The sequence below is a fragment of the Heliangelus exortis genome, chromosome 3 (genome assembly GCF_036169615.1).
Source record: "Heliangelus exortis chromosome 3, bHelExo1.hap1, whole genome shotgun sequence".
Lineage (NCBI taxonomy): Eukaryota > Metazoa > Chordata > Aves > Apodiformes > Trochilidae > Heliangelus > Heliangelus exortis.
The window spans coordinates 31,758,823-31,782,251 of NC_092424.1; the positions used below are offsets into that span (position 1 = coordinate 31,758,823).

Genomic DNA, 23,429 nt, shown 5'->3' on the forward strand with positions numbered 1-23,429 from the left:
GAAGGAAACATTGAGAAAAACTCATGTCATTGTGAGCCAGCTAACTCCTTCTGCTACTACACTGAGTGGGGAGGAGTGAATGGTTTTGGGAAATCATCTAGTTGAAATAAATATTAGTTACATCCCCTAGCTCCTACTTCTCTTCCTACACTATAAAGGGAGCACAGGGCAATACAGCTCAGATACAGCTGTATTTAAGGTAGAAATTCACATCTGACCTAGTAAATCTAGGTGTCAGCAACTATTCCACTCATAGATGGCAGAGACTGGAACAGAAGACAAACCAGGAGCAGGCATGTGTGGTGAAAGGCAGAGAGGAAAGCCAGGCAGCTTGGGCAGGCTCTTGGCCTGAATCTTCTAAGCCATGCTGGCTTAAGAACCTTCCCACAGGGAAGTGTTCAAGCCCAAGCATCATCTTCTACCAGCAGCCATCTTTTACACTGTTTCCTCGGGGCAGAGAAGACACTCAAACCCTGTGCAGAACATTGAAACCAAGGAACCACATATTCTTTCTTTTTGAATGAACTTACCATTAACTCTGGTGGGAAGATTGGCTCCTGAGTAGGGTCCCATGGCTGGAACTCAGATGGATTGAACAGGCTGGAGGACACCATTGTCTATGACAGAGAAAACAAGTGGCTCAGCAGCAGAAAAGAAAGCTATCCACATACAACCTTAACTCATTCCTCTTTCCAGTCAAATCTCTTATTATTTCATGGAGCAAAGAACAACAAACACAGCACAAAGATGCCACCTGATCCAGTGTTCTAGGTTCCTCAGTCATATTTTTCTAATCACAGTGCACGTCTGGTTTGAAGCCTGAAGTGTGAACACACTAAGAGGTTTCTGCTGATCAAAAGTTTCTGCTGATCAAAAGTGACATCCCTTTGACACTGGTATGTTAAATTACGAAGTTACCTTTTCTGAGGTAAGACCAGTATAAAATATAAGTTAGACTAAACTGCTTCTATCAGAGCTAAATTTAAAGCATTGGGCTTTGGCACAGAACAAGCCAGAGCTAAGACTTCAAACTATGAGGAGTAAAGATAAAAGGAGTAGTTAAGAGACACATTACCACACTGTCATCTTTTCCTTTCATGCAGCAACTTGGACCATTGGCTTTTCCACCACAGCAGCCCCCATTCTGAGGAAGAAACAATCATGCTTCAGCTATTCTTCACAAAGTCAGAACATTCCAACTTTTACAGGATATATTTCTCCTCATTCATCAATCGCAGCAATCTGCAGTAACATTTTTCTTTAGTAAACTATTCAAGAACTTCAAGTAGTCTTAATTGCTGAAGTATTTGCTATGAAACACTGGATGCTTCCTAACAAAGAATCCACAGGAATTCATTGGAGTTTTCCAGCAAAAAATTTAACTATATTCTCTCTTTCCTAAATTAATTTTATACCCACACTGCCTTATGTCCTAATTAATTATTTTCATCCCTCCATTTTTTGTACCTCAACTGGTACATAAAATGTGATTAACTTTTTCCCTTCAGATATTCCAAAAGGTTCCAATTTTACAGTCTATGGGAATGGTGATTAAATTACTTCATTCCTTACTGGACTGCAAAGTTTGGCAATCCAGCAGATAAACTGGGCTTTAGATCTGTTTTCACAGGAAGATGGATAGCTTCAATATACCAGAAGCTGGTATCACATTGCTTACAGTTATCACTGTGATATTTCATGAAAGTGTTACACCACACAGATTCAGAAGCAGCTTATCTAGATCACTATTGTAAACCCTTAGTCATGATGACCAGGACATGCAGTCACGGTGTTTTCTAAGATAAAGACATTCAAACCAGTTCAGATGACTCTGAATATCTGCACCACGGAAGAGCCAGAGGTAGCCAATACACCACAAATCTAACACTATATTGCAATTTGAGATTATGGGCTTGAAAATTTAGCTTACCGTGCTATTTTCCCTCTCACTACAACAGTATCCAGTGCCATTGGCTACTCTGCCACAGCAATTCAAGTCCTGTGGGGACAAACTTTTAAGAAAAATGTGCATATTCCAAAGAAATTAAGTAGATTTTATTTTCTTTTGAGATGAATTGATCCCACATTTATTATATGCAAAGCAGAAATAGGAGATGGAAGGTGCCAAGCAACCAGGTATTTCCCTTGTCAGTGGAAGGCAGTATACTGCAGTGTGATGGCTAAGTGATGCACAGTGTGCTCATAGACCTCTTGTTCTCATTTAGAACTACTCTGATCACTCAGACAATGACTCTGGCCCAAATGGAGCTGTGGGCAGACACCCAGAGAAGAGTAAAAGACATAAGCACATACAACACAATACCTACTACTCTTACCAGCATGGAGCTAAGGTACCTTAGCCTAGTGTGTTTTCTGTCTCCTTAGTAACCATCAGTAGCTCCCCATTTAAGTACTCACCCAGTCCCCCCTGGACCCTGCCTAAGTTTTGGTGCTCACAATATCCTACAGTGAGCTCTGCAGGTCAGCTACTGGGTATATGGCAGACCATCTGCCTTTGGTTTTTTTCAGCCAGACACCTACTAGTTTCGTTTTTTGATACCTTGCTATTGTACTGGAAGAAGCAGCAAAGAGTAGATCCCTGTCCACATTCCACCTGCCAGTCACAATTTAGTAGATCTCTCTCAGAGGTCAACACAAGAAACTACATGGGCTATATAGAGCTCTTTCCCTTCCCTCACATTATTTTTCCAGGCTGAAGCATACCAGCTTACTCAGTGTTTCCTTGTATGGAAGCCAGATTACCACAGATGTGCAAATTGTTCCACTTTCCTGAGTCTTTCCTCTTCTGCTACACCATTAGAGATGAGAGGATCAGAACTTTATGAGTAGTGAAGTGTAGGAAGATGACAATGCAGATAGTGGCATGGTAGTGATTTCTGTTTTGTTCTCTACCCTTTGAAGTGTTGCTTTGCCTGTCAGTGAGCATTGATTTGATGCTTCTGTGGAACTGTCAGCCACACCTCCAAGATCATCTTCCTGCACGGTAACAGGAAGATGATCTTGTATCTGCTCACAGCTTATCATTTTATATGTGAAATGATTTGTAAATGTGTGCTATGATTTGTAATTTTGCCTTGAATTCTTTGTCCCATTCTATTCTCCAGTTCTCACATTTATAAAGCCCTTCTGAAATTCCTCCAAGTCTGTTTATGTCACCAGTACCTACACTAACTTGGCATCAATTAACTTATTTTCTCATCACTGCTTGCTCTCTTTTCAATCTCTTTTCTAACAATCTTGTTCCCTCCACAGGTCCCATGACCTCCCTCAACTGCAAAAATACACCAATTTATCCTATCAGCCATTTCCTACTGTTTAATCCATCTTTCATCCATACAGATTTTCCCTCTTACCACATGGCTGCTGATTGTCTTTATTGCTGTCTTTAAATGCGTTTGGTGAGACACTGTTGAAAGCTTGTTGAAAATCTACCTAAGCTACAGCAATTGGGTTTATCCACTTGTAATAGATCTCAGTCCTGCTAGTGTTATCTTTTGGTGATTGTAATTCTGGGTAATAAAATGAAATAATGAGCAGCATGCTAAATTGTATACTTTTGACATTTAATACAAGTGTAGCCCCCTAAGTGGCTAGTAATCACTGAAGTGCCTAGTGATCTACTTTTTCTTGCAGCTTCTAGTAATCTTTCAGGAACAAAGGGACTAGAGAAAACTTATAGCAAAGCTTTGTGCCTTAAAAAAAGGAGGAGATGAGTTCTGGTCTAGAACTATACAACGACAAATTTGTTTCCAGAGTTATTTCAGGTCTACACCCAATCTTTCAATAAAGCAACTTTCTCATCAGATACCCCTTTTTTTGAGACTTAGAGAAAAGAATTAGAGTGTAAGTACCTGTGATCCAAAAAGGTACCATTGAGGAGATCTTATTTGTGTTTCACTTAGAGCAAATGCAGTATGGGAATCAGTTTTCCTGTATTATTAATGCATGAAACATACATGGGGGCTGACAGTTGAGGCTGGGTTGTTGTAGCCTGAACATTTCCTTCCTCCCCATTTCAGCTCATAGTGTATTAGTAACAGAAAGACAGCCATCCATCCAAATTTAAATATAACCTGAAGCCACTTACTTTAGCAAATGTCCTGTATCCTTCCAGAATGGGTCTGTACCCTGTACACCGACACAAGTTCCCTGCATTGCCAGGGCAAAAGGAAAAAGATTTAGTGTTATTTGGCCGAGAACATTTCTTTTAGAATACTTCATTGTTTCTCAAAAAGGCTTGTCAGATCTATGTAAACTTACTGAAAAAAATGGGAGGATGAAAATTTTATCAGTAACCTCGTAACAATCCTCCCATCCCGTTTTGTTGAAATTTTAAATTAATTTAGTAGAAATTCAGTCTGCCTTATTCAGTATTTTATTTACCTCAATTGTGTGAGTCTATCCATTCTCCTGGACTACAAAGAGGTTGCTTTCTCCTGCATCCAATTTATTTTCAGGTTACTGCCAGAAGCACAGTAACAATAACAACAGCAACAACAACAGTCTCTCAGATTATTTATGCAGTTGGATTCTGCCACACACCGTGTATATTGCTCTCTTGGTCCTTTACTTAAGGTGGCCCAGATGCTCTCTGGTCACCTCTGCAGGCTCTTGTGACAGCAGTGAATAAACAAGGAGCTGCAAAGGCTCTTACAAGCCCCCCCCCCAAGTACAGGCTTTGTTCTGTGTTTAGTGGGGTCCTAATATAAGACTGAGGCCCTGCTTCCAGACAAAAAAATTTTTTGCAAGCCAAGTTTGTTCATTTTACGGCACCTGGCCAGTCTTCTAGTGGAAAATCTAGTTTTCTAACCTCAAAACAAATCTCTATCTTTAACAAAATACATTCAACAAAGGTGCACCTCCATCCTATTGGTGAGCAGATGTAATGGAAGAAGAACAAGTTGCATCTCTGTGTGGCTACGAGTATTACCTTGGAAAGCATCTTCTATGTCCTCCATTTTGGGTTCAGGTTGGTTCCGAAGCAGTGTATACATGGACATAACAATGCCTGGAGTGCAAAAGCCACACTGGGACCCATGGCTTTTTGCTATTCTCTCCTGAGAAGAAGTAACAACAGCCATCAGCACATAATATAAAGATCAGGTTGTTGTTGCACTTTTTTTTTTTTTAAGAGATGTTAGAGAAACAAGAGTCTCATCAGAGAAGCTAAGACTATCATCAGATCTTCTCTTATGAGATGGTCAATTAATCTGCAAAGCATACTTCAAAGAAGAAAACACTCTCAAAAGTTCTCTAGGAAAAGCATCTAGGCTTTCAACTTCCAGTGTAACTGATGGCGACTAGAAACCTTTGATGAGACCAAAAGGTCTTCATATTTACTAGAAAGTGCTAGAAAGGATGGGGCTACCTGTTTAGATCCAAGTTTGAATTTCAAAGCTTAACTGTTATAATCTTCAGGGGAGATATGGAACAGGAGGCAAGCAAACAAAGGTCAGGCTAGCTGCCATTGATTTGTGCATGTCTAACCAATTTTTTGCTTTGTTACTTACTGCCTCAGACAGATAGTAGCACAAGTCCTACCTACTGTTTGAATTGAGATGAATCATAGTTTCCCTTAATGGAGCAATATCTCTGACAAAGCTGAAATAAGCCTTCTTCCAGAAAAAGTGCATTGTAACACCTTGCTAGAAGAGCAAGGTTTCACATTCCTATCACTCCACTCCAGCAAAAATAGTTTGGGACTCCAGAAACATTTCTTAGCCAAACTCTACTTCCCTGCTACAGAGAATCTTCCTAACTATAGAAGACAAAAAAAAAGACAGCCATTCATGGAAGGATAGAGGACAGCCAAAACCTGAGACTACTCATGTGGAAAGTTTAAGTCCCAGCTTTAGGCTAATGATGAGCGTCCCAACAACCATGAAAAGGATTAAACAGCATAAGAAAAAAACAGGTTTCAAGGTTACTTGCATTAATAGCTTACCTGGGCTGGGTGCAGCCTGGATTTTGTGTTTCCTATGCCTTCAACAGTTGTTACTGCTACATGATGCAGGGCACAGACAGGAAAGATGCAAGCATTGGCAGTATAGTGACTAAAATAATAAATTAAGGTTGGTTTATTAAACAGTGCTGCTCAGCAAAAGAAAAGGGGAACACCAGGACTGAGGAGTACTTAGAAACTGTAGCAGTGGACACAACAGAAGAACTTAAATAGATGTTATTTGGATGCTAGCTACAAGCCAAATCTTACAGCACCAACTCAGCCAAAGTCTAATCAACTTCACTTGAAGTTTAAACTGAATATGCACCATAGGATTTGATTGAAAAATAACATCTTTAAACATCTTCATTGCATGTTAAGCTACAGAACCCATATAAATATTGTATAGGTTTGATGAACAAACATCAAAATATTATACAGCTGGCCTGGCACTCTCCCAAAATTACATAAGAACACCAAGTTCTTGGATTTTGACATAGAAAACAGTTTCTGGATAGTACACATGGGGAAAAAGTCCAGGGTGAAAGTAAAATAGAACCACACTGCAAAAATTCTTACAGGAACTAGCTACTTAACTTCTATCAAGACAGAACAATAACACTACAGGTAGCTATTCAAGGCCCCATTACTAAGCAGAACCGCCAAGTTAAAAAAAAAAACAAAGTATTTTCAATAATTATTCCAAATACACCCAAGATTTTATTGGTTTCCATTCTCCACAGAAAAAAACCTGAGGCCTGTTCCTCAGCTTCATCCTGTCTCTCCCTCTCCATTCCCCTTTTTGTTTTTTTCCATTACTTCACTTTTCAATTAATTAAAGGAAGAAAGTTTATGTCTCAGGAAATAAGATCCACTCTGAAGCTTAGAACAGAAATAGAGAAAAAGTGAATATACACCAGCATGCAGAAACGAGATTATTGTAGTAGAACAATAGTAATAAAGATTTTTATCACAATAATCATCATTTGGGTCATCAGCAAAAAGTGCTATTACCTTGCAAGAAAGGAACAAAAAGGTTTTCTGAATTGGGAAAAGCAGGTAGCCTGTGTGCAGATATTTCTGGACACAAAAAAATAGTTCCCTACCAGCACTGCACAATGTTGTAGGAAAAAAATACCTTCTTGTCTGAGTCTTCTGAATTTATGATGAAATTATGAAATTAAAAAAAAATGTTTTGGCAGCAAATACATTATATAACTTTAAATAAAAGAAATAACAGTACCATGTCTGAAATGCTAATGTCCAGAATTGGACATTATGAAATGGATCTGTCCCTGTTTCATTTGCCTGTCAAAGAGTTCAGACTGCAAAGGATACAGGATTTTCTTCCGAAAGGGATCATATTTGGATATCATAACAGTGCAAGCACCACATCCACCTTCTCCACAGCCTAGTTTGGTTCCACACAGGCCCACTGGGAGAACAGGAATCAAGGAAAACATGAAGAGTGTAGGCATAAGTCTGCTCAAACAGTTGTCAATCAAGCTTTAGCAACAGGCTACTATTACTAGTAATTTTTGAGTTACAACAGTAGTAGCTACTCAAAATACAGTAGTAGTTAGTAGCCTTGGTTAGGCTACTAACCAGGCACTCAATTTTCCTGCTTAATAACTTAACACAAGCAAAATTTCCAATGTTGTCATCCAAAGCCCTAATAAAGAGACAATTCATGTTCCAACAGACTCTTAGAATAAACAAAAAAATTCTGAACTTCAGCAGTTCCCATTTTCCATTACACTCAGAGAAGGAAATGACAGAAGGGAGAAAAAGCATTCTGCATTGCTGAGCAGGAGCTGTTCAGGCATTCCCTGAGACTCATGGTGATGTCTCCTTCAGCACCTCTCACCAGGTGGCTGAATTCTTCCTACACCTGCTGATTCCTATCACCTAAAAGGCACCCAGGCAGGGCAGTCACAATGTGCTACAAGTCACATGGTTTAGTACTGACATGGGAGCAGCACCTGAAAGGTGCACAAACTACCTGTATCTCAGGAGCCATGGTCTAGCCACCCTAGCTTTTCTCTTGGCCCTGTTCTTGACAAATTCCCTACTGATACAGAACTCCAGGGACAAAACCAGACAACCACACTCTCCAGTAGCTTGATTCCTATAAAACCACAGGAGGAAGACAATGAGAGCAAGAACTATCAGAGATGTACAGAACCTCTGCACAGACACCTGGGAATCCATAAAGTGCATGGACTGGTCTGAGAAGACTCTCCAACAGGCCACAGAGCACTTGTCTGTACTTTCCAAGGAAGAATTACATCAAATGGTCTGTGAAGTGATTTCAGGAGACAATTTTCAAGGTCACTTCTGCTTTAGATTCCTTCATTCATTAGATGGTAATTTGACTGCTGTTTTGTGAAGGAGATTGGCAAATGCAGAGATTTTTGCTTGGGAAAAATCATCTGCTTTCAGTGACAATGGACACATGCATATACTGAGATAATCAGCTTGATGTGTGTTGCTCCCCCACAGGCCTATGATATGGGGAACTCAAATCATCTGTGCCTTCACTACAAGAATTCTGGTACCAACTATTTTTATAAACAATAATGTACTTGATTCAGCAGAAATCAGGTGCAACCCAATAAGGAATGCCTTCCCTATGCCATCCAATACTTCTCTTGACAAAAATTATAATATGCCTTATTAAGCTTGTTTTTCAAAGTATTTGTCTGATCCTAGCCAGGCATCTACAAAGTTCACTGAAATGTCCATAGAGAAAATTACGTTTTGAAGAGCTCAGATTATCTTCTTAGAAAGGTATACACTGTAGATATTAACAAGATTAGATGAAAAACATCTAGCAGTAAGAAGGGCACACAAGCACAAGTCATACAACTTATTTGCCCTCTTGAACTTTATCCACCAAAGGTATGGTCAGACAAAATAGGGCTGTTGATAATTCTGATGGAAATCCCAAAGAGGAGTGTGATTTGCATTCCTGTACATCTTTCATATCTCAGACAAATAGAACACAGCAGCACAGTGAATGAATGCATCATTCTTTCTAAGGAATACACCAACACAGATGTGAATAGCTTGGCATTTGTATACACCCAACTGCTTAAACAAAAACTCAGAAAACATAGAATGACACTACCTACTGAACCAGACCTACTATAGCCAGCCTGGTCATTGCAGTAATAGCTACCCAGGTCCTGAAGCTAATCTGCCCCATGTGTTGACCAGTTTCAAACAGGAGCAAAACATGACTGCTTGTGTTTGCTCATGTAAACATGCTCACAGTATGTGGGTGGGAACCCTTGCCTCTGAGTTTGCATCCCTGGATCACATCTGATAAACAGGCCACAGGATAATCAAGTCATTAATCTCCAAATTATAGGATGATACAGCAGGAAGCTCCAGTGGATGTAATGTTTTGGCCATAAAATTCTTTCCAATTTCTGTGGAACTAGCCTATATTTCCTTCAATTTTCTCAATATTGCTTTATTTCCATCATATTTCAATTACCAGTAATTCTGAGAGTTTTCCCCTTTGGTTTTAATTTCCCTTTCATTTTCCCTTAAAGTATTAATAAATAAGATTTAAAGTATATTATTTAAAATTTGCTGATTTTTAAGCCTAGACTACCAACTGTAATCTTTGCTAGCGAGAAATACCAAACCATGCAGAGCACTGCCTCTTACACTTGATGCAAAAGCTCTGCCTTGCATTCAAGTAGCAGACAGAACAGTAAATAATTATGAAGTGCTGTAGGTATTAAAAGCCTTCTGCAGTTTCTTCCAACACTGGATACATTTTCTTCGTAGATAGGTTAGAAGAGTTGTTTCTGGGTCCACATGTTTTTCCACCACCTGCAAGAAGAGAAAGATACTGTTAATTTACAGTAATGTAAAGTAATGCTTTACAACACAGATATGTTAGTTGGAAGGAAGAAGTTTGGTCTTTCTACAACTTTTTTTCCAAAGCAGGGAACAGAGCCATTCATTCCCCTTACCAGGTTCAGCAATGTTGGTCACATATCCAGAAACAGCATTTCCTTAAACATATTGTGACAGAGAAGAGTATATGCATTACGTGTCAGAGATTTTCAGCCATGGCAAATTTCAATCCCATGTCATGGGATTTTCAGCCTTTAACAAAAATGTTAAAAGAAACTTCATTAAAAATGGCAAGCAGAATCAGTAGTGAGCAGAAAGATGTGTGTTTTGTACTCAAGTTTTGAATTTTTGACAACCAGCCAAATTACATCTCATCTTTATTAACCATGCATAACTGACCTCTGTCCTTTCTTCTTCTTACTGTTAGAAGAGACAATAAACAGATAAACTCAATGACAAAAAAAACCATCAGTATCAGATTTTGCAGAGAAAAACCCCCAACACTGGAAACCCTAACATGGCCAATGCACATGCTGCAGGACAGACAGCAAAGCACCAGTCATTTTGAAGGTTGTCTTTCTTTCCTGATAGCATTAAATCAATTAGTGTTACATTAGTAGCTATCCTAAATGTGAAAATGTGAAATTCAAACTAAGGAGAAATTTTCTCTGCACATTTTGAGTCAGCTCCATTCTATTAGTGAACACAATTAGCAGTTATCTATTAGACATAAAATTAGTTTTTACTTCAAACTCTGCCCAATGGTCAGAAACCAAAGCTCTGCCTTTCCCTCCAAATGTCCGCAGAGCTTTTATTCCCCTTTTTATGTTATTAGTAAGAGTGTTGAGAAATTTTTCCAAATTCAGCGTATGCCAGAATATAAGAATAATGTGTTCTTGGCTCTTACATTGTGCAAGTCCCAAGTACAATAGTTAGAGTTAATTTAAGTTGACGACTGCCAGTTGAGGGGTAAATTGAAACAGAGTTCATTTTTGTAAGCCTTTTTTAATAACTGATAAGAAACCTTCACAACCTTTGTCCTGTTTCAATTTTATGCCTTTGACATGACGGGGATATTTTGAAGAGACAAAGTTCCTATTTGAGTTCAAATTTTTAGAACTACCCAATGAAGTTGGGTACACAACTGGTCATTTTTTACCAGTCTCATTCCTGCATTAGGGATAATCTACAAGGAAACAGAGTGCATTCTTCTAGCTTGGGGATATCTTAACATAAAAACACACAATACTCATCTTACTGCTATTCTGAGTAGAGTGCTCATTTCTGCACCTTCTGGATGCATAGGAACTAGTAAGAGCATACAGTGGCTCTCCCATCACCAGTTGGTTCAGAGTTAGCACACTCTGCAGTAGTTTTGTAAACAGTCATGAGAATGTGATTTCAAAAAGCCTCTGACTATGAGCATCTGTCACAGTCTAACTATTATTGTTCAGTATTTTGTTTGTGAGGAATATTAGCCACTGCACATAAATGTCCTACAAATTGCAAAAGTAACCAGCTTTGTAACACAAAGCTGCAAGGAGTCTTAAGAAGGAATTAATAGTGGGAGAAAATGCAGGGAAAATAGATCTTTAAACAAATTAATCACCCCAGGAAAAGGGTTACTAAGAAAAGAAAAAGAACAATTAGTATTCTTTTCTCCTTCCTAAGTATCACCCGCCTGCTGGTATCCCTGTCTCTTCACACTGGTCTCTGGTTGCTGCTGCTCATTGCTTTTCACTTCTTTTTGCTTCTGCTGTTTGCCACTGATTCGCTTCTAATTTTCCCCTTTTTCCTCTGAATTTTTATAGTAAAAAGCTCCTTCTTCTCATCAATTATTGCCAGACGTAAATTGGCAACTGCTGCTATTCCCTTTGTACTCAGGTTTTCCCAGAATTCTTGTATTTGATACCAATTTACATTACTGATCTGGCAGCTTATCAGGAGTCATTCTGATTAGCATTTTATCTTTTAGTCCTGTCAGAGGAGTGTTGTTCCTTGATGAGATAAAGTTGATCTTTAGGCAGAGGAAACAATGCTGGCACTGCCTCATGCTAGCTTGGATGTAATTTTACTGATTGAAAAGGCAATTTTTTTTATTTTCAATGTATCCAATTTTAAACTGAGCCAGGAGGGTATAAGACCAGCCTGGCTAAACAAAGAGCTTTGGGCAGAACTGAGGAAAAAAAGGAAAGTCTACCAGCTATGGAAGGAAAGGCAGGCAACTTGGGAAGATTACAAAGTTACTGCAAAGATATGAAGGAAGAAAATTAGAGAGGCCAAAGCACAGCTTGAATTGAATCTGGCCAGGATCATTAAAGATAATAGAAAGAGGTTTTATAAATATGTAAATAGCAAAAGAAGAGCTTGGGAGAATCTCCCCCTGCTACTTGACCTGGGAGGGAAACTTGTGACTGATGACATGGAAAAGGCCAAACTGCCGAGTGCTCTTTTTGCCTCAGTCTTCATCAATGCCAATTGCTCCCTGAGGGTACAGCTCCATGAATTACAAGACCAAGATGGGGAGCAGAATGAAGCCCCCATAGTCCAGGAGGAAATGATCAGTGCCCTGTTGTGCCACATAGATGTGCACAAGTATATGGGACTGGACAGGATCCACCCAAGGGTACTAAAGGAGCTGGCAGATGTGCTCACCAACCCACTCTCCATTATTTATCAACAGTCCTGGCAAACTGGGGATGTCCCAGTAGATTAGAAACTGGCAAACATAATGGCCAGCTAGAAGAAGGGCTGAAACTATGATCTGGGGAACTACAGACCTGTCAGTTTGACTTTGGTGCCAGGAAAGGTTATGGAGCAGGGCATCTTGAGTAGCATCACACGGTACATACAAGATAAACAAGTGACCAGGCCTAGTCACCATGGGTTTATGAAAGGCAGGTCCTGTCTGACTGACCTGATCTCCTACAAGATGACTTGCCTAGTAGATGAGGGAAGAGATGTAGACAATGTTTATCTGAACTTTAGTAAAGTTTTTGACACTGTCTCTCACAGCATTCTTCTTCAGAAACTTATGGCACTTGGCTTGGATAAATATACCCCCTGTATTGGATAAAAAATTGGCTGGATTGTTGGCCTGAAAGAGTAGTCATGAGTGGAACTAAATCTGGCTGATGACCTGCCACAAGTGGTGACACCCAGGGTTCAGTTCTGAGGCCTGTTCTCTTTAATATGTTCATTAATGGTTTGGATGAGGGGATTGAGTGTACCCTCAGTAAATGTGCAAATGACACCAAACGAGGTGGCTGTGCCGATCTGCTGGAGGGCAGGGAAGCCTTAGAGCAGGACTTAGACAGGAGCCAAGTGGACTTAACAAGGCCAAATGCCAAGTCTTGCATCTGGGTCATAAAAGCCCTTGGTAAGCTACAGACTTGGCGAAGTGTGGTTAGAAAGCTGTAAGTTGGAAAGGGACCTGGGGGTACTGGTTGACAATCAACTTAATATGAGTCAGCAGTGTGCGCTTAGGAACACTGTGGCCAGATGGAATAGGGAGGTGGATTGTCCCTCTGAACTCAGCTCTGGTGAGGCTGCACCTTGAGTCCTGTGTTCAGTTCTGGGCACCTGACTGTAAGAGGGACATAGAAGTGCTGGAGCGTGTCCAGAGAAGAGCACCAAGGCTCATGAAGGGCCTGGAGCACAAGTCCTGTGAGGAGCAGCTGAGGGAGCTGAGGTTGTTCCGTCTGGAGGAGGTGAGAGGAGACCTTATCGCTGTCTTCAGCTACCTCAAGGAAGGTTGGAGTGAGGAGGGAAACAGCCTCTGCTCCTTAGTGGACTGTGATAGGACCAGAGGGAATGGATGGAAGCTGCCCCAGGGGAGGTTTAGGCTGGATGTTAGGAAACATTTTTTCACTGAGAGGGTTGTCAGGCATTGGCATGGCCTGTCAGGGGCAGTGATGGAGTCACCATTCCTGCAGGCATTTAAAAGGCGTTTGAGCCTGGTCCTTAAGGACATGGTTTAGTAGTTGACTGTGATGTTAGTCAAAGGTTGGACTGGATGATCTTGGAGGTCTCTTCCAACCTAAACATTCTGTGATTCTGTGACACATTACAGCATCACAGGGACAAAAGGCCTTTCACAGCCATTTCACAGTCAAAGAATCTTCCCCAGAAACTCATATCCTCACCATCAAGCCAAGTTTTTCCCCAGGGCTGTGCCGATTAGCCACTGCAAACCCTATCAAAGCAGCTTCCAAGATAGCTACGCACAGAGAAAAAGCTTCAGGATGGTTTTCCTTATAGTAAGAGACTACTGTAATTATTCTGTTCATAAATCAAAGAAAATCTCAGTTATCTCAAAGGAATCCAAGAAGCACTCTGTTATGTACCCAAGCTATTAAAAGATTGGCCCGATGGGTCCTTTCCAGGACTTAAAGAAAAAAATAAAACACTGGCCTAAGCCTTCATTTTACAAAGCATTTAGCCACTCAGCTCCACACACTTTCAGTAGAATATTTGAGCATGTGTTAAGTCCCAAAGTCAAACTTCTGCTCAATTTTATCAAAAAGTGGCTCCCACTATACAGTAGAACATGTCCTGAAGAATCCACAAATTTATGCTGTTTAAATCAATAGCCCAGAATCCTACTTCACACTACTTCATTGCATCTGTAAAGCTGCAATGCTGACAGAGACTTAGGATCAGAGGTGAGCATGGATCATTTGAGCTGATGACACAAAACTGGGAGGAGTGGCTGACACCCCAGAAGGCTGTGCTGCCATTCAGAGGGACCTGGACAGGCCGGAGAGTTGGGCAGAGAGAAATTTAATGGATTACAACAATGCCAAGTGTAAAATCTTGCATCTGGAAAAGAGCAATCACAGCTACCTGTATAGGCTGGGGACTGAGCTGTTGGAGAGTAGCATAAGGGAAAGGGACCTGGGAGTACTGGTGGATGGAAGGATGACCATGAGTCAACAATGTGCCCTTGTGGCCAAGAAAGCCAATGGCATCCTGGGGTGCACTAGAAGGGGGGTGACTAATAGGTCTAGAGAGGTTCCCCTCCCCCTCTACTCTGCCCCGGTGCGGCCATATCTGGAATATTGTGTCCAGTTCTGGGCCCTTCAGTTCAAGGACTGAGAACTGCTTGGAAATGTTCAGCACAGAGCAACCAGGATGATGAAGGGAGTGGAACATCTCCCTTATGAGGAAAGGCTGAGGGAGTTGGGGCTCTTCAGCTTGGAAGAGACTGAGGGGTGATCTCATTAATGTTTTTAAATATGCAAAGGGTGAGAGTCAGGAGCATGAAGCCAGGCTCTTTTCAGTGATGTCTAATGACAGGAGAAGGTGTAACAGGTGAAAGCTGGAGCAAAGGAGGTTCCAAATAAACATAAAGAAAAGCTTTTTCAATGTGAGGATGAAAGAAGTCTGGAACATGCTGCCCAGTGAGGTTGTGGAGTCTCTCTGAAAACATTCAAAACCTGCCTGGTCACGTTCCTAGTGACCTACACTAGGCAAACCTGCTCTGTCAGGAGGGTTGGGCTCAACAGTCTTGAGGTTCTTTCCATCCCCTAACATTTAGTGTTTCTCTTCTGTCCCCCAACATGCCGTTCTGCCAGTGGTTTGTTACACTCACCTGCTGGCATTTTTTTTTCTTAAAATATTTTAAAACCCTGTGGTTGGGGTTTGTCCAACCATCCCTTGTCTGATGCCCAGAACAGTATGATTCACAGCTCAGTATCCCATCCATCAAAACAATTCTTGCTAACCTCCTCTCAGTATCCTTATACAGAAGAAAACTGAATTATACTCATTGCCTCCAGTAAAAGTAGTATCAGTCTACTGAGATACTGCAATGAAAGTTATATTTTTGTTCAGTTACAGGTTTTGCCGTTTTATTTTTAAAAACCAGAGTCACATTGCCAAATGAATTAGATTGATGGCTATATTTTGACAGATTCAAAACTGTGGCTTTTACTCCATGCAGTAGCTTAAATGTCAATCAAATGCAGAAAAACTTTGCTGGAAATGTTAGGATGGCACTGACAGTTAAATAACCTCCAACAAATTTGCTCTGTACTTCTGTGTTAGTACTATACATCTATTTGTCCACTGATTCTAGCAGTCTTAAAGACTCAGAGCACCTCAGCAGGGAGCCCAGTCTGGCCCTACAGTTCTTCAAGCTTCAAGTACTACATAGAACAAGTTCCTAAACCATACACCACATTCTGGCACCAGACCTGCTGGCACAGGATGATAGGTGATGCAGAATTATCCAGGATACGGAAAAGGATTTTTGGCCAGGAGTTGGCAGGGATTATTGACAGGGCTTTAAACTAGGTCTGAATGGGGGAGGGGATAAAATTATGACCACTAAAGATGAGCCTAGGGACAGCATGGTGCTGCTAGGGGAGAAACCGATAGCTCAGCTCAAGAAAAGCTTTTCCCCTGCTAAGGACAGAACAACTAACAGATGCCCTGCACCTGGAAGAGAATCACAGGTCAGCAGGAAGGTGTGTGTACAAATCAATAGAAGCCCTGCCAGCAAGGCTGCTTTGATGGAAGCACATATTAAATGCCTCTATGCAAACATATAAAGCATGGGGAATAAACAAGTTACACATCTGCCTGCTTTCAGACTATGATGTTATTGGTACCACCAAAACGTAGTGGGATGATTCCTATGACCGGAGCATGGGGATGGCTGGGTATAAACTGTTTAGAAAGGACAGGAAAGGCAAAAGGGGAGGGGGTGTCACCCTCTACATCAATGACCCGCTGGAGTCCACAAAGCTCTGCCTGGGGATGAATGAGGAGATGATAGAGACCCTGTGGGTCACACTTACAGCAAAGTCAGCAGCAAGTGATATCAAAGCAAAGGTCAGCTACAGGCCACCCAGCCAGGATGACCAAGTGGATAAAGCCCTCTTTAGCAGACAGGAGCTGCTTTGCACTTGCAAGCCATGGTCCTCATGGGGGACTTCAATCACCCCAATATCTACTGAAGGGACAACACAGCAAAGCACCAGCACTCCAGAATATTCCTTGCGTGCACTGATGACAACTTCCTCCTCCAAATGGTAGAGGAACCAACCAGAAAAGGTGGTTTGCTAGACGTTGTTCTCACCAGCAGAGATGAGCTGGTGAGCATTGTAAAAATTAATGGGAGACTAGGCTGCAGTGATCATGACACTGTAGAATTCAACACCTTTAGGGCAGCAGGGAAAGTGTGAAGTAAATGGATGGCACTCGATTTTAAAAGGGCAGACTTGAGTAGGGTAGAATGGGATACATCTGCTTAGTAGGGTAGACTGGGATAAAGACCTAGATGGGAAAAGAGCCCAGAAAAGCTGGTCCATATTCAAGGATCACCTCCTGCATGCCCAGGACCAATGTGTCCCACCAAACAGGAAGGGAGGAAGGAGTGTTAGGAGGCCTGCGTGGATGAGCAAGGAACTCCTGGATACACTTAGGGGCAAAAACAAGTTTACAGAGGATGGAAGAAAGGAGAGATATCCTGGGAGAAGTACAGAAAAGTAGTCAGAGAAGCAAGAGATCGGGTTAGGAAAGCAAAAGCACAGAGAGAATTGGATCTGGCAAGGGGGGCTAAGGACAACAGGAAACATTTCTATAGGTATGTCAGTGATAAGAGAAAGACTAGTGGGCCCACTCCTGAAGGAAATAAGAAAGCTGGTCACTCAAGATGTAGAGATGGACAAGGTCATAAATGACTAATTTTTCTCTTCACTGGCAAGGACTCTGGTCACACCCTCCATGCTGCAGAAGCTAAAGGCAGGGACTGGGGAAAGAAAGATCCCGCCACTGCAGATGAAGAGCAGGTTCAAGACCACCTAAAAAACCTGAAGGTGAACAAGTCCATGGGACCTGATGGCATTCACCCAAGGCTCCTGAAAGAACTGGCAAATGAAGTTGCAAAGCCACTGTCCACCAGATTTGAAAAGTCATGGCAGTCTGGTGACACACCTGCTGACTGGAAAAGGGGAAACATAACCCCCACTTTCAAAAATGGAAAAAAAGAAGACCCAGGGAATTACAGGCCAGTCTCACTCTGAGAGACTCACACCTCTGAGCCTGGCAAGATCATGGAGCTGATCCTCCTGAAGGCTCTGCTAAGGCAGGCAGATAACAAGGGGATGATTGTTGACAGCCAACACGGAGCAAGCCCTGCCTAATTACGTGGCCTTTTACAGTGGGGTCACAGCCTTGGTGGACAAAAGCAGAGCAACAGACGTCATCTACCTGGACCTGTGCAAAGCATTCAACACTGTTCTACACAACATTCTGATCTCTAAACTGGAACAACTACAAATTCAATGGATGGGTCATGAGTTGGCTAAGGAGCTGGATGGGTGGGAGCACCTGAAGAGTTGAGATCAGTGGCTCAGTATCCAAATGGAGATGTGTGATGCGTGGTGTTCCTCAAGGGTTGGTACTCAGAGCAGTGCTGTTTGACATCTTTGTCAGCAACATGGACACTGGAATCGAATGCATCCTCAGCAAGTCTGCTGATGACACCAAACTGTGTGGTGAAGTCAACACCCTGGGGGGAAGGGATGCCATCCAGAGGGACCCTGGCAGGCTTCAGAAGTGGATTTGTGCAAACTGCATGAAGTTCAACAAGGCCAAGTGCAAGGTTCTGCACCTGGGTGGGTGCAATCCCATATATGATTACAGGTTTGGAGGAAAAAGGACTGTGGACATCCCTGAGGAGAAGGACTTGGGGGTGGTAGTGGACCAGAAGCTCAGCACGAGCCATCAATGTGTGCTTGCAGACCAGAAAGCCAACCAGGTCCTGGGATGAATCAAAAGAAGTACAGACAGCCCATTGAGGGAGGTGATTCACCCCCTCTGCTCTGGTCTTGTGAGACCCCACCTGGAGTACTGTGTCCAGTTCCCAATATAAGTTCCCAACATATGAAGGACAGAGCTCCTTGAACATGTCCAGAGAGCCGTTAAAATGGTCAGAAGGTAGAAAAACTCCCTATGAAGACAGGCTAAAGAAGTTGGGGTTGTTCAGCCTGGAGAAAAGGAGCTTCCAAAGTTACCTTAGAGCAACCTTCCAATATCTGAAGGGGGCCTACAAGAAAGCGGGGTAGGGCTCTGTATATGGGTGTGTAGTGAGAGGACAAGGGGAAATGGTTTATAAATTGAAGAGGGGAGATTTAGGTTAGGCATCAGGAAGAAATTCTTTAATTTGAGGGTGGTGAAGTGCTGGAACAGGTTTCCCAAGGAAGTTGTGGCTGCCTCCTCCCTGGAAGTGTTTCAGGGCCAGGCTGGATGGGGCCTTGAGCAACCTGATCTAGTAGAGGGTGTCCCTGCCATGCAGGGGGGTTGGAACTGGATGATCTTTAAGGTCCTTTCCGATTCCAACCATTCTGTGATTCTATGATTCTTGCAGCCTGTGAACTGGTGCAGAGATGTTGAGTTCACTTTCCCATTATTTCCTCCACAAAATCTGTATTTCAATAAATATTTTGTTTCCTGTGTTCTTGATGTGAACTCGGATCGTAACAGTTCTCTACCTACACCATATTTAAATTAGAATTCTCAGAAAGTTCACAAAAGGATTTTTCAATTTAAAAAACAGTAGTTGAGCTAGGTAAATAGAGAAACAGAAAGGAAATTAAAACAAACTTTCCTAGCTTACCAAACAACATGCTAAGCTTTCCATCAGCTAGAGTCATAAAATGAATAACAGATGCTTTTCTGAACAGAGTCCCATTCCAATAATTAAACACAGATGAACAAACTCAGTATAACCACACAATGTAAATCTGCTGCTGGTCATGACAATATTTTGTTCTGCTTTAAACAGGTACACTAAAATTTTGTAACTCACTGTCCCAAAGCTCAATAAAATCCTGTGTTTTGGCTGGTCCTATTGACAATCAAAGGTGTACAGGCTTTGGAAGAGGTTTAATGTGGCTTCTAGCAGAGACTACTCTCTTAGCATTCAGGATAGAAATAGATATATTGATGCCACATGTTTGAACTAAAATTACACGTTACATATGCTTGAGATAGATTTGTCAGCTGAGGAAAACAACATTGCTGTTATTAGTTTTAAATTGTATTTTTTTCCATTCTAGTCTAGGTAGGCTATCAAGATAACTTTGTGTTAGTTTTGTGCCATGCTTTATGCTCAGTGAAGTAAGCAGATGCTTAAAATAAACAGTTCTGAATGTGAAGTGCTCAGCTGTTCCAAGACAACAACAACATTTTCTTAACAACATTGCAGAGTGTGCTAATGCAAGAGAATGATTTGCTGCCATGAATATCCCTCTTATCAACCACCTCTTATCATGTAGTTTTGTACTATGAATATCAACAGCCCATTAGCAATGCCAAGCTGTCACAAATTCACACAGCAGTAACATTTCCCACTGGCCATACTATCACATTCTTTGCATCAAATCAACTGGAATATTTAGTCAGGACTGCAGATGGATAGAGCTATATCCTAACTCACTGTTTCATCAAATTGCACAGGCAGTTCCTACCACCCATTCCATCACATAATATAAATGTGCAGAACTGTCTCAACAAAGGTCACATACGTTGCCACAGATCAGATTACCCCATGAGTCCAATTATCTCTCTTAAACCTGCAATTGGAGTGATTGTAACTCAAGCCATTTTGGTAGCACACCCAAAAAGAGAATAGAAAAAAAATGTCACTGGATGCTCTGGGTAGAGCACAACCCAGGAAGCCCTCCTCTCTCTGATCAAGTGGAATATACTCCTTTGCTAGAACTGCCACTTCCAGAAGCAAGCAGTGAAGGAGACTGAGACAGCCTTGACATGTGGTATGAGTTGGTACCATTGGCAGTTTGCTCCCTGGTGCTTGTGGGGTTTTTCAGCCAACAACTGCCCAGATCACACTGTGATAAACCCCTTTACACATTAACAAGATCAGCTATGAGATGTGGCTTTTGTAAACAGGAACTGCAGTTCCATAAACATTGCTGAAATGCACCAAGGGCAATGCTATTTGCTGCATACTCGTTAGCCCCAGGACACAGCAAGACAGATATAAAAAGAAGTGGCTGCCTTCTGCTGCTGGCCTTCTGGGTCTAGGCTGCTCTTTCCTCCCTTCTCTGCCTCACCCTGCATGCATAAAAAATAATTCACACAGAACCAATTCTCTGCAGCTCAATCTCATCTCTTCTGCTTTTATTAATATACATTTTCCTATGTTAGCCAAGAGACTCCTCCAGGAAGAACAGCTTTGCTAGCAATTAACACAGAGCAATGTTCCTGTAATACCTAAGCACCAATTAATGCTAAAGCATCATCTGTAAATGTATATAGGAATTTGTTTATAAACTCTCTTCAACCTATCAAAAGTGGTATATTGGTTTTGAACCTTAGCTGGTCTGGCACCAGAACTACAATTCTCTTTCAGTAGAGAACACCAGGAAAGAAAAAGACAGGAAAAAAAAATCTAAAACACCAAGACAGTACACTTGGCCTGCCTGGATTGCCCTATGTGTTTGTGTCAGTCTCTTACTATAGGACTCAGAAAGTTCCCAGTTCACCCTTTAAAAACTGGGGTTCACAGGTGAGAAATCTGAAGTCCCTAAAACATTCACAAAGTGAAAAGAAAATACGGACAAGTTAGTATGACACCACCTGTGCCCATTGTACCAGGAAATTCATCTGATGAAATTCCTGTGCCACAGCTTCACTGTCTCTGTTACCAGACTCAATTAGCTTGTCATAATTACCTTTGAGCTTTCACCTCCCTCTAGAAACAAGGAACAGCTGGTATGTCAACTAACCTTGACATATGAACCATTACTGATCTGCATGAGCAAACTGACTTCAGTTGTCATCCTTCTTTATAAACCTCAGAACCAGGGCTTGGTTCTGTATCAGTATTACATTCAAGAGTTCTTTGACTAATCTACGACCCATAGTAGATAAATTTCATTCTTCACCTCAAAACATCGATAGCAAATGCTCCAATACCTTGTAAAGTTAAAATTCCAACCCAGTTTAGGATCCAAAATCACAACTAAAACACACTAATTGTAGCAACAATCTTATTAACACTTGATTGAATTAGCACTAAAGATCAACAAAAGCTAAATTGACAGTAATCCTGTGCCAGTGCTTTTTAACAACTAAAAACGTAGCGCAAACCCTCAAAAGATTGGAAAAATAATCCCCTAGCCCCAGCCTAGTGCTGCATGTGATTTACCCCTAAGCAGTGCACAGGGAATGTCCACAAACTCTTGGCATGTAAGCGAGGCAAATGCAGTGGGGCAAGATCAGCACAGAGCGGTAATCAGAACCAGACCTAGCTTGGTACTCTTAGTTCAAAAAAGAGGCAGCCTTGACTTGTCACAACTTTTTGAAGAGTCAAGGAGAAGTCCAAACTGAGAAAGGGGACTCTGGGATAAACTGTTCAAAGGTATCCAGCATGTGCAAGGACCACCCTACCCTCCTGTGATACCCAGTTACTTCTCAGGGAATTGTCAGCAGTTGTTACAGGGAACAGTATCAGTTAATGGGCTTTGATTTGAAGTTTTCTAGTCTTAATGGAAATGGAATAAATGTTTCACTTAAATCCCTTTTAATAATTAAACATTAGAATTATAGGAATTGTATATATATGCATATATTTTGAGTCATAGTTTTCCAGATCTGTTGTAATTACTGAAATTATTTCTAGCATAAATACCTGTATTAAGTCAGTGCACCTTTATTTGACAGTAGTTACCTCAGAATTTCAGTAAATTATTGCAAAAAAAATTTAAAGTTAAAAAGAAACATCATACAGTTGTGTTACTATTTGAGTAATTCACAAGGTAAAATCAAAGAAGAAAAAAAGACACTTAGAGGAGCAATAAATCTTCACAATTTAATATTAAATTCGTGGCAATTGTGCTGGTACTGGAAAACTCAGAGGAGGAAAAAAGATGACTAGAAGAAGTAACCAAGCCACAATCTTGGAGTAAGCCAGAGGGAAAGCTGGGAGTCTTCCTTACCTTTTTACCATTCACAAAGAAAACAAGTTCATCTCCTGCCTCAGTTGGAGTCATCCTGCACACCTTCCAAAATTCACTCAAATAGGACACGGATCACCCGTGCGAGAGCAGTCCTACAACCTACAGCAAAGTGAACTCCAGCTATATGACAACTAATGAGCTTGCCTCAAGAATGTTTGACTTTACTTTTACATCAGTGCCCGGTGAAACCCTGCATTATATAAGAGCCTCTGAAGAGGCGTGCCAGCTTTATTTGCTAGGTGCTTCCGCAGCAGTAATGACAGAAAAAGAGCTGGAACCAGCAGGGTGACCCCACCCCCTTTTATATAGATCACAATTCATCTGCATTCCCTTTAGATTATACTACGAGGCTTGAGGCACTCAGTGTGCCACCGCAATGGCTGCCAGAAATTCACCGTATTTTGCAATGCAATGCAAACTCCAGGGGAGGGGTAGGAAGGGTGTTCTCCCAACTACCCCTCAATAAATATTGACAAGAAAAAGCTCTTTCCCCTGCTCTGCGCATAACCACACAGAGCACACAGCCAGACCTGGCATTCACCACATTCTCATAAGAGCACCTGCTTATTTAAAAACTCCTCAGTACATGCATATCAGCTAGT

General features: G+C 41.4%; 1 protein-coding gene across 4 annotated transcripts in view; it reads right to left on the reverse strand.

Annotated features, from left to right (window-relative positions):
- Positions 1-23,161, reverse strand: part of XDH (xanthine dehydrogenase) — a 56,423-nt gene extending 33,262 nt beyond the window's left edge. For 2 of the 4 annotated variants that reach the window (XR_011725108.1, XM_071739884.1), the window contains exons 1-9: positions 22,807-23,158; positions 9,751-9,808; positions 7,301-7,397; positions 5,966-6,074; positions 4,952-5,078; positions 4,109-4,170; positions 1,931-1,999; positions 1,076-1,144; positions 531-617 (exon numbers count right to left, since the gene is read on the reverse strand). Coding sequence is in view for 2 of the 4 variants with exons in the window: in XM_071739884.1 (XP_071595985.1) it covers positions 531-617; positions 1,076-1,144; positions 1,931-1,999; positions 4,109-4,170; positions 4,952-5,078; positions 5,966-6,074; positions 7,301-7,397; positions 9,751-9,808; positions 22,807-22,860 (732 nt within the window). In the remaining 2 variants the exon portion in view is untranslated. Of the gene's footprint in view, positions 1-530; positions 618-1,075; positions 1,145-1,930; positions 2,000-4,108; positions 4,171-4,951; positions 5,079-5,965; positions 6,075-7,300; positions 7,398-9,750; positions 9,809-22,806 lie in introns of all 4 variants that reach the window. The other 2 variants (XR_011725107.1, XM_071739885.1) reach the window with 2 other exon arrangements.
- Between the last annotated feature and the right edge of the window lie 268 nt (positions 23,162-23,429).